The following is a 12,406-nucleotide window of genomic DNA, read 5'->3' on the forward strand; positions in this document are numbered from 1 at the left end:
AAATGGTTTGATAGAAACAACATCATGTTTATCAAGTTCGCAAATGGCCAGAAGATAAGTACAATGATTTTATTTAAATTCTGAAAGATATTCAAGATGTTGGATTGCAAGAAGATATTAATAAAGCACAAACTAAAGCAGAATTTTTAAATTCATAAAATAAAATGTGTGCTAGATTTAAATTCGTAAAATAAAATGCGTGCTAGATTTAAATTCGTAAAATAAAATGCGTGCTAGATTTAAATTCGTATTATAAAATGCATGCTAGATAGATTCATTGCTGGTGTTATGTTTTATATTGCTGACAAGTATAGAACTAAAGAAGTCCATACAAATGGACATTTTATTACTATTTGAGGGTACTGATAGAAAGCTTGATAAATGTCTTCCAGAGGAAAAACCTGAAGTAGAAGGTCGTGGAATTAAAAGCATTAATTAGACCGCTGAAATAGTTGATAGACTGATGCTATTGAAGCTGGAAATATGAACACAGAAATTGACAATGAATACTATATTTTACACATTTGTCTTTTCTGTTGTTGGAATTGACAGCAATAAACAATATGAAATAGGCCTGGTTTCAGCTACTACTTGCCATGCTGTGGTGAATATCAGAACTAATTTGAATGACGATTTTACATTTCAATCAATCCAGCCAGTTGGCTGTGTTTGAACTTCTGTCAGCAAGGTGCTTACAATGTTACAGATCTAAATAAAGCAAACAAGTTATTAATTACAACTAAAGCTGAATCCGCATCAGATAATTTTGAGCTCATCCCAAACCATAACACTGCATACCAGAATCATAATAATGAAATCATAACATATTATCTGCACTTGAACTCTGCTCACTGCAGTTAACTAATCACAGTCAATTTTATCAGACAGTTTTGTATAAAAATGAAACAACGAAACATTTATTACAGAAATATCGTAGGAGGTTTCTTTCGAAATATATTCTCTAAAATAATTGAAAATGTACCTGGAATTGCAAAACAAAAGCTCCTATCTCATTAGACTGATCTAAAGCTTTTGCCACATCCTCCTCCTCTGAAACAAGTTCAGCCACTGGACAGAAGATAGTTGAGAAAATTAAGGGTGGACAACCGAGTGACAGGGATATCAAACAAGCAATTTCTAAAATATCACCATCATCAGAAACTACTAAGGTGCTAATATTTTATTTTTTTTTAAACTGCCATCTCCACCAGGCCAAGAAATTATCAGAAAATTTGTAACTAAAACTATACCTGGTCCACTAAAAAACCATGCTAGCATTCAGCCAGATATCGCGGCGTTCTAATTTTTGTCTAATAATAACAGATAAAGAATGTCTGTCAAAAATTACCTTGACCTGACCGAGGAAATACCAGCAGATGACACAACCACTGAATTTGGGCATGTTGAGTATTTCAATGAAAATTAAAATGAACTTAAAAAAACTGGAATTTGAATTTTTAATACAAGAGACAAGGACGTATTTTTGTTACCACATGAAGCTGTACTTAAAGTACCAAGTAGAATCCAAATGACTGCCGATCCACCTGTAAATATTGCTGCTGGTATACAAGTGACACTTGTTAATAACGGCTGGAGTTTGTTTAGAAGTGCTAGATATCAACTAGCAAATCAAACTGTAGAAGATATTTCATTGCACCTGCCAATTGCATGTACTATTCTTAACATGGTTTTGTTCAGCGACGACTACTCATGATCTGTTGCAACAAATATGTGGTTAAAAGATACTAGAGGTGGAGATGCTGTTTCAGATGAGTTTATTTATTGTGGTAAAATTCCCAATACAGCTATTACTGCTGATAATTTAACTCTTGTTAAAACTTTTCTTAATTGATAACACTGACGAGGCTGGAATTGCTGCACCAGCTGCAGAGGCAAATGAAGCTGCTGTAAGGACTTCATTGACTGCCATGTGTAATATTCTTGTAATTACTCCACCAGCTGATGAGCTAATGGAACCGTAATTGTAAATGAAATAATAAAAAGGGCTCGATCTTACAATGAAGGTTATGTTAAAAGATGAGCATTCTCAAACAACTCGCATTGAATAACCATGATGCTGCCGCTTAGCACAATGATCAGATTTTGCAGAGACTATGATAAGGTATTTTATGGTATAAAAGATACACTTATCGTTGACCAAGCTGACCAATCAAAACAATTGTCTGATATGAGCTGGTGGTGATGATGCACAATTTGTAATTTCACGATTAGCGTAGTGGATGCCACATGTAGTTCCATTGATTGATAATACCAATAGACCTTGAAATGATGCTAACAGCATTCACAAAAAAGATTAATTTTATGCAGAATAAATTTTTATCAAACCGCAATACCGAATTCGAGCAATAAAACCTGGCAGATAGCATCACCAAGTGAGCATTTACCAAGACATGTATTTATTGTTTTTCAGTGACAAAACTGACGTGGAAGTCAGTTTCAGAACAATGCTACATTTGATGGTCCAGATGAATATTTGTCAGTTTCAATTTTAAGTATTTTCCAGAACGAGCAATTGAATGCAACTCTGCAGCTAATGCTGCAGCGCTAGCTGACAGAGATGTATCTAAAGCGTATATGTACCGTATGGAAGCCATGCAGAAATATCAGGATACTGACAGTGGATCTCAAATTTCAATCGAAGAGTCTAGAACGCTTTATCCGATATTTCACTTTAATGTCAGTAAGCATAGAAAACGAGCTATCAGGTCAAATTCTGACATTGAAGTCATGTGGTCACTTGGACAGGCTCCAGGAGCTGTTAATTATTATGCTTACTCGCTAATTGTATCTGACAGATTCTTAATGATAGATTATACCAAGGGAAGGATGACCATTCAAGTCTAACTTTCTCAAACAAGCTGTCAGAATGTATTGATTTCCTGATCAAGAATGACTACCAGGTGTTATGGGCGGTATAACTTTATCAAACAAGCTGTCAGAATGTATTGATACCATAACAAGTGGCAGACTGACTACATTATAAATTTTATCCAGCGGAAGGAAAAAGTACAGAATGAAATACATGATACATTAAGTGAATTTATCGTCGGGACAAGTTAAGAAACTAACACAAGCTATTGTTAAATGACAGTCTGTTTTGCTAAAGATAGATTCCAGAACCCCGAGTGCTGGTGTTTTCTCAGCAAAACTAATGTTACCACTAAAAGGGTGTGTTGTGTTCAAATCAATAAAATAGGACTGGGAAAACTTTTTATCTTAACTTTATCAGCAGCACAAGTTACTGCAATGTCTAGATCGGAAGCAATTCATGGTGGTTTTCTGGGACCTGCACTGGCAACTATTGCGAAAATGATATTACCCAAATTACTGCCAGTGCTAGGCACCCTGGGGATAACTGCTGCCTCAGGTGTTGTATCCGGCGCTGTCTGGCAAGGGAATCAAACAGTGTAAAATGGAAAGCAATTCACTTTTGTCTATCAATTATAAATAAAAAATACCTAAAACACGAAGTGTTCAGAAATGTAAAACAGTGAAGAAACGTAAAACAACTAAAATAAAAGCAGTCCAAGGTGGCTTATGGGTCTGTTGCTAGCATGAATAGCAGGAAGTCTACTTCCCAATCTGCTGGGAATAGGGTGTGGGAGAGGATTAATGCTACCCGGTACCATTAGGTAGATCGTTCTGCGATCTATCCACTAAACAACTTTGAGAACTTAGATAAACTGTCTTTTTGAGAAGACAGCCTAGTCAGCTAGTTATTTGCTTGCATTTTTGCACGCATGTCCGAGCATGGACTCTTGGCCTATCAGTCAGGATGCATGGGGTTTGTACCTATATCCATTGGATCCAGTGCATAATAAAACTGCAACATCACTGGCCATCCGGCCATCTGGCATTTCCAACATTGGAATCTTTTTGCTGAATCAGTCCAGCCAGCTGTGATTTACAGGGATCTTAATGACAGATATGTTCATCTAGCTGTACCATTGGCAACATGTCCTTTCTATGATGGAGATTTTAGTGAGAAATCTGTCAGTCTTGCCAGGTCCTGTGAGTGGCTGGCACCTGTGATAGCCAGACCATCTTCTATACAGCCAGCTTCCAGGCAAACGATTCACTGGGAAAAACAGCTGTCAGGCCCGCCAGTGCCATACTGCTGTATGTTCACTGCTTATCTAGTGGAATTATCATTGGAATGGTATTGAGTCTTCATACCACCTGGTATGTCTTCTCCAGAGCTGCAAGTAGACCCAGATTGAGCCTCAATGCAAAGTGAGTGTGATGAAAAATCCTTTAAATCTACTCCGATCCGACCATGGAATGGACTGAAGTTTAGCTTTCAAGCCACCATCAAGGACATTTACAGGGTCTTGGCTACTTCAGAATGCCCCCCACCCCCTACCGCTGCTCGAAAGAATTGGTAGATCTTGACAAGGAGAAGAGACACCATCCTTCTAGTTCCTTCCCTAATTGGATAGACTTAAAGTGACAGATGCCTTTAGTGCTATCTCTCAGCATTTGACAAGAATATAGGAGCTGTCCAAATGTCCACTCGTCCATTTTGTAAGGCAGACAAATGTGTTTCATGCCCATCAGAGCCGGTTCAGGATGTCGTTGCACCTTCTTCGTTGTTGGATTTGGCATCATTGGCACCTTTCAGGCTAATGGAGACACCTTGCAATAGCCACACTTGAGAGTCAAAGGCCAGAATTGCTAGTGTCATTGACCAGAGCTGCTCACCATGCCATGGCCAATACTTCGATATGACATGGCACATGTCTTAAATCCTCGTTGCTCAAACCTTATCATACCCTCTCTTTTCTCAGTCACTAACATTGATCCCTAGGAAAAGAGCGAGTAAGAAACAGAATTGGGAGTTGGTAGTGGTTGTGATCCAAGTCAGTCGGAGGGGTTTCAGGTTTCATTCATCAGCAACTCCGTCCCTCTCCTTCTCTCCCCTCAATGATGCACCATTTGATCAGGAGAAGGATGCCTTTCTACAATAGGAGATACGATCGCTCATCAGAATAAGAAAACAGGCGTTGGAGCTTGTGCAAAGACCACAATCCTCAGGTTTTATTTAAGGCCGTTTCTTTTTCACAAAGCAAACAGCAAGTTGAGACCCAGCATTGATTTGAGTCACCTCAACCAATTCATTGTACCTCCAAAATTCAAGATGAAGATGATGAGTTCAATCTGCCTCTCCATTTGATGGGACAAATATAACATCAGTCTTTTTCTAACAGATGCATATTTTCACATCCTGGACATTTTTCTTCACTTTGCTTACTGCAACACAGTGACCCTTCAACTCGTTTTTCAGTTCAAAGTTCTCCTTGGGCCTCAACATCAGCATGGGCTTTTATCAAGATTATGGATTATGTTGTCTTCCTGTTCCGATTGATGTCATTTACAATGATGACAGCTTACCTGGATGACATCTTCCAGACACATATGGTAAGTTCTATTTTACCCAAGGCAAGAACGATCTCTCTCTTTTAGATCATGAAGGCTTTCTAGTGAACTGGGAAAGTCAGACCTCCATCCATCCCAGAATTTTGTCCATCTGGATTTTTAGTGAACCAGAATCTGGTGTGACTTATTTGTGTTTATGTAATCAGAATCATCAAACTCTTTCAGTCCATTTCCAACAGGTCTTGGATTCAGCAAATTGTTTTGCAACTTCTCGGTTTATTCAATGCAGCAGCAGACTTGATCCTACTTGGGCGTCTTTTTTATGCGAACATTGTGAAGACGACGAAACACCTTTTCAAGTCCCCTTATGTTTTCAGGGACTGATGCTGTGCCAACAGCATCATCCCTCTGTGTGCCTTAATCCATCAACTGGCTCTTTGAGAAGAAACACTTGGGCCCAATCTCTATCAAAGGCTACCACCCTATGATAATGAACACATTTTGGCAGACATGATTTTATGCATGATATAGACCTGTCAGATATATTAGTCCGTTTTGGTCTCAATTGAACAAAATCTCTCTTAGTTCAGATTGGAGGGTTTGGTGGTTTTGTACCTAAAATGTGTTACTAGCTGTGTTATGTGTTTAGGCTCTTACAAAACGTAACAAGAAAAAAGTGAAGACAACAAGCGCTGTAAAATTTAACAAATAATTTATTGCCCTAGAAAAACAAGGTGAAAATGAGAAAAAGAACTTATGGTTCTATGAGTCAGATCCAAAAATAATCCAAGAAATAAAAAATAGAAGTCCTAGTAATAAAAAGTCCTAATGAAACTGAGATCGAATCCTGATGAAATCCAAAATGGAAGGTGATGACATATACTGTGGTCAGTGTTGTACAGATGTGTCAACAGTTCTTTGTTGAATCACAGAAAATAATATTCCATTGTTTCAATTCTGTGTAAAATTCGATAACTGTCATTGATCAAGAATTAATTTAGAGCACTAGCATTTCCAGGGAAAACAAACTTGTAATCCATATAAATTAAATTAAACAAAATAATTAGCCCAAAAACAGGACACAGCATAAAACACCTTAAGGCACAAATGACTATTCTTTCTCAAACGTCAACAATAGATCTAGCTACGATGCAAAACGGATGCCCGGATGTGGATCAGTCCTCTGAAAAAACCTAATTGATACATGTTATTTGTCATGTACTCCAAGTATAGCCTCAACTCCACTTTATGAAGCTTACTCTGAGAAAGAATTTTAAAAAATGTAAAAAAGTTGTTTACTTCAACTCTTACTGGTTCAGAATCAAGGTCAGGAACTAGGTAAGCATTAGATACAATGTCTCTATAAAGTTGTTTACATCAAAAATAAAAAAGTAAAAATCAGTCAGAACTGAACTCTATTTCTGGATAATATCAAATACATTACTTAAAGTTACATTACAATAAAAAGTTAAAACTAACAAACAAACAATTAAATTAAATCAAATATAAATTAAATCAAATATACATAACAATCCATTGATAACCAAGGAGTCATCACTTGCTCATTGTCTTCCATAGACAGGTTGAGAGCAGGGGCCATGCAAGATCCTGTTTGTGCTCTCAAGCCCTACTTGAAACACACAGACAAGTTGTGGCACATGCAAATGACTCTTACTTCTGGTCTGAGCCAGAACAGAGGATATCACTCCCTCAAGTCCATGCTGAAGTGGGTTGCATGTTGGGCATACTCTGACGACTCACCAGGTCAGAGTCACCTCATGAAGATTACTGCTTAGAAGCTTCGAGCCATCTTTGCGAGCCTCGTGTTCAAATGCAGTGTTTCAATCCGAGATTTACTAGAAGCTGTTGGCTGGCGTACAGAGTCAACCTTCTTAAACCTTCATCTCAAAGATTTAGTGTCACAGAGGCAAACCTAGGATCTGGTAAGTCTTGTTGCAGCAGCACAGATGGCCACCAGACCTATCTAAATCATTCACCATGGCCTGTTAGTTTCGCTGGATTTGCCAGTGAAATTTTGTAGGCAAGAAGATTTCAGTCTTCATCTCCTTAACCATAGATAAGGGTCACAGATCAAGTAACCCCAGGCTGTGTTGCTTATGTAATTAGGTTAATGGGTTATCGTTCACATAGGGGATCCAGCTATTTGTCCCTATAATATGTCAGATGCTCAGCATCCCCTCCTCCTATTACTTATTCTAATGTAATGTGATTGGGGAACATATTCAAAGGGGAAAGCAAATTTTTTAATAAATTATGTTTCTCTGAGAATACTTACCCAATCACCTTACTTGAAAACCTCACAACCACCCCACCATGTGATCATCCTCATTAGCATCTCACTCAGCGAAAAACTAGCATCACCAGGCTGTGGCAAGGGGAGGTAATGGGCAAGAGTTATTACCATTTGTCTATTGGAAATAGAATAAAACAATCTGCGTCCTTTAGTAGGGTTGGAATTGCGAGGCAGCAGGCTAATATTCCTAATATAATGTGATTGCCTAAGTATTCTTGGAGGAACATAATTCACTTAATTTGCTTTCTAAGTAGATTTTGTTTCTCTGAAAATAACTTAAACAATCACATTATTTTATGAACACCCATCTCTCACCATGCTAGCTTACATATTGATCAATCACTTAGCTTAAAAATATGCGACACCTAGTGGAATCAATGGGAGATAATGGGCAAGAGTTATTGCCTTTTGTCTATATGATCTCGGTGGAAAAGATATTTTTCGTCTTTTGGGTTGTCTGGATTAAGGAGGTAGTAAGTTTATATTCCTAATGTTAATGTAAATGGGGAACATATTATCTTGGAAAGTTAATTTACTTGGAAAATTGGATTTTTCTTAAGATTCACTGGAAATCATGTTTTTATAAACACAACTATGTCAGTGGGATTGGGAGTCAAAAATCACATTTATAGTCGCTTTACTGATGTTCTCAGGACCTTCAGTTACTAGTCTTGGATTCCATGTTATCAAACTCATGTCTGTTGTTTCCATATAAGTTTTTTAAGTTTTTTTTATTATAGAAATGTGGCCCATGGGCATGTTTTCAAAATACCAAAGGTAGATATGAAATGTGCATATTTTCTCTTAAGATAAAATTAAAGATATATATTGCATAATATTTTATTTAAGTTGCATTAACTTTGAATTTCTTTAAATTTGTTTAGGTACAGAAAGTTGAATTGGTGGAAATCATTTGGTAAGTTTGTTTTTACATTGACTCAGTCTAAATTGAAAATTTGTATAAAGCTTTCCATTAGCTATAAATTCAGGTATAGTTTACATGATTTTTATTGCTTCAGCAATAATTATGTTTCTCATATGTATAAAATATATAACAATCATTTAGTTATTTATCTTTGGTTTTTAAAACAATGTTGCTAAATTATTCTTGTTTTAAGATTATGTCTTGCATGTTGCATTCTCCTATTCAATTCTCCATTTTTAACAGATGTCTAAAATTGTTATGAAAATGCTATCAAATGAATTGCAACAGAACTTATTGGCAATGACAGACTTTGATGTGATTGAATTTTAATGATGACTTTTATTTAAACCAAGAATTAGGAATCTAAGATGATAGCAATTGTTTGATAGCATGAAATATTGGATGCCTCTTTATAGTCTTTGTTTTTTTTCAGCCAAATGCCTTATAGCTGAGAAATATTTAATTGAGAAGGCTGTAGATCATAGTTTTGGCTCCACTGTTGAACTGTCCCATAATGCCAGAGATTGGCTTTGTCAGTGTGCTAAATCATCCAAAATTCTGCCACTGGAAATGGTTCCTAATACAGATATGCTGGCTGAGGAGAAGCCCACTCTGTCAATCACAGTTAAGTAAGTTGTCAATCACAGTTAAGTAAGTTGTCAATCACAGTTAAGTAAGTAATCAATCACAGTTAAGTAAGTTGTCAATCACAGTTAAGTAAGTCAGTAAAGGATAGTGTTATATACCACATAATGGCCTTCCTACATACATGCCTGTGTGGAAACGCTACATCCATATATTGTTATGAGTAATCTCGATTTTATGGCTGTATCTTTATGATATCAGTATATTAACCTTTTGTGTTAACTTCTCTTGTATTTTTTTCTTGTATGCAGTAGATGATATCCTTGTAGACTTTTACTAATTATGCACATATTTGTTGTACATTTATTTTAACTTTACAGCCATTATGTTAACTATTATTATTATTATTATTATTATTATTAATATTATTATTATTATTAATGAGTAAATATATTTGGTTCTTACTGACATTGTCAAGCATTTGTTGAGTGCTTTTTTGACAAGTTGGACCAATTAAGTTTTGTATTTATGTAACATAATGTCACAGTAGGTCTATAGAAGTACAGTGGTAGTAAAATTATGTTAGGTCATAAAATTCACTTATGGGTCATTCTGTCTTTAAAATAATTCACACGTTGGTATTAAGATAATGAAATGGCAATATGTGGAATGAAAACTCCACAAACAAGCATCAAGCATCAGACCTATAATTGAAGAATGGCATCCCTTACTTTACCAGTTCTGTTTTCTTTTAGTGAAAATTTGCAAGTCTTTTAAACTGTTGTTTCTTTCAGCTCAGTGCATGTTGGTTCACAACCAGCAAGGCTAGCTAGTCATTGTCCTGCTTTCAGTCCAGTGGAGGTAATTAAGACAGCAGCCTACACCCCCGTCAAGCCTTTAGTAGATGAGAAGACAGCCAAGCATCAGGTACATAGTTTTAAAAGTCTTGCATTCTTTCTTTGTATATTTGTTTTTACTAGGACATTTTTTTATCTGAAAAACCTACCTTGTGCTTGAGGTTTTTAAACTTAAAAGTGCTAAAGTGGGCTACATTCTCACAACTTTCATTTTATGTTTTTACTCCACATTTTAGGAAGACATATTCTTTAGTCAGCCAATCCTGTATACATACAGATATTAAGATTAGAATAAAACTGATAAGTTAAAATATATACATTTATTTCCTATTTGTTAAAACTTGCTTTAAATAGTCAGTATTCTAAAATATCATGTCTGTATGAGAAAATGTGGGACTGATCATGACATTTAGCACTTGATGAAGACGCTATTAATTTAGCACTCGATGAAGACGCTATTAATTTAGCACTCGATGAAGATGCTATTAATTTAGCACTCGATGAAGATGCTATTATTCCTAAATTGAGTCTTACTGACATGGGGTTTTAGCCATAAGACTTGGAAAGCTGTATCAACATGGGGTTTTAACCATAAGACTTGGAAAGCTGTATCAACATGGGGTTTTAGCCATAAGACATGGAAAGCTGTATCAACATGGGGTTTTAACCTTAAGACTTGGAAAGCTGTATCAACATGGGGTTTTAACCATAAGACTTGGAAAGCTGTATCAACATGGGGTTTTAGCCATAAGACATGGAAAGCTGTATCAACATGGGGTTTTAACCATAAGACTTGGAAAGCTGTATCAACATGGGGTTTTAGCCATAAGACTTGGAAAGCTGTATCAACATGGGGTTTTAACCATAAGACTTGGAAAGCTGTATCAACATGGGGTTTTAGCCATAAGACATGGAAAGCTGTATCAACATGGGGTTTTAACCGTAAGACTTGGAAAGCTGTATCAACATGGGGTTTTAGCCATAAGACTTGGAAAGCTGTATCAACATGGGGTTTTAGCCATAAGACATGGAAAGCTGTATCAACATGGGGTTTTAACCATAAGACTTGGAAAGCTGTATCAACATGGGGTTTTAGCCATAAGACATGGAAAGCTGTATCAATATGGGGTTTTAGCCATAAGACATGGAAAGCTGTATCAACATGGGGTTTTAACCATAAGACTTGGAAAGCTGTATCAATATGGGGTTTTAGCCATAAGACATGGAAAGCTGTATCAACATGGGGTTTTAACCCTAAGACTTGGAAAGCTGTATCAACATGGGGTTTTAACCCTAAGACTTGGAAAGCTGTATCAAGATGGGGTTTTAACCCTAAGACTTGGAAAGCTGTATCAACATGGGGTTTTAACCCTAAGACTTGGAAAGCTGTATCAACATGGGGTTTTAACCCTAAGACTTGGAAAGCTGTATCAACATGGGGTTTTAATCATAAGACTTGGAAAGCTGTATCAACATGGGGTTTTAACCCTAAGACTTGGAAAGCTGTATCAACATGGGGTTTTAATCATAAGACTTGGAAAGCTGTATCAACATGGGGTTTTAATCCTAAGACTTGGAAAGCTGTATCAACATGGGGTTTTAACCCTAAGACTTGGAAAGCTGTATCAACATGGGGTTTTAACCCTAAGACTTGGAAAGCTGTATCAACATGGGGTTTTAGCCATAAGAGTTGGAAAGCTGTATCAACATGGGGTTTTAACCCTAAGACTTGGAAAGCTGTATCAACATGGGGTTTTAACCCTAAGACTTGGAAAGCTGTATCAACATGGGGTTTTAACCATAAGACTTGGAAAGCTGTATCAGCATGGGGTTTTAATCATAAGACTTGGAAAGCTGTATCAACATGGGGTTTTAACCCTAAGACTTGGAAAGCTGTATCAACATGGGGTTTTAGCCATAAGACTTGGAAAGCTGTATCAACATGGGGTTTTAACCATAAGACATGGAAAGCTGTATCAAGATGGGGTTTTAGCCATAAGACTTGGAAAGCTGTATCAACATGGGGTTTTAAACAGAAGACTTGGAAAGCTGTATCAACATGGGGTTTTAATCATAAGACTTGGAAAGCTGTATCAAGATGGGGTTTTAACCATAAGACTTGGAAAGCTGTATCAAGATGGGGTTTTAGCCATAAGACTTGGAAAGCTGTATCAACATGGGGTTTTAACCATAAGACTTGGAAAGCTGTATCAAGATGGGGTTTTAAACAGAAGACTTGGAAAGCTGTGTCAGCATGGGGTTTTAACCATAAGACTTGGTAAGCTGTATCAACATAGGGTTTTAAACAGAAGACTTGGAAAGCTATAT

At 36.7% G+C, this 12,406-nt stretch overlaps 1 protein-coding gene across 1 annotated transcript in view; it reads left to right on the top strand.

Moving 5' to 3' along the window:
- Positions 1–12,406, top strand: part of LOC149776131 (bifunctional 3'-5' exonuclease/ATP-dependent helicase WRN-like) — a 202,244-nt gene that overhangs the window by 130,970 nt on the left and 58,868 nt on the right. Inside the window, exons 20-22 of the mRNA XM_089942399.1 lie at positions 8,596–8,627; positions 9,070–9,265; positions 10,016–10,148. Of these exons, the coding sequence (XP_089798525.1) occupies positions 8,596–8,627; positions 9,070–9,265; positions 10,016–10,148 (361 nt within the window). The remainder of the gene's footprint in view (positions 1–8,595; positions 8,628–9,069; positions 9,266–10,015; positions 10,149–12,406) is intronic.

The sequence above is a fragment of the Sinohyriopsis cumingii genome, chromosome 18, assembly GCF_028554795.1.
Source record: "Sinohyriopsis cumingii isolate HCF-2022 chromosome 18, ASM2855479v2, whole genome shotgun sequence".
Lineage (NCBI taxonomy): Eukaryota > Metazoa > Mollusca > Bivalvia > Unionida > Unionidae > Sinohyriopsis > Sinohyriopsis cumingii.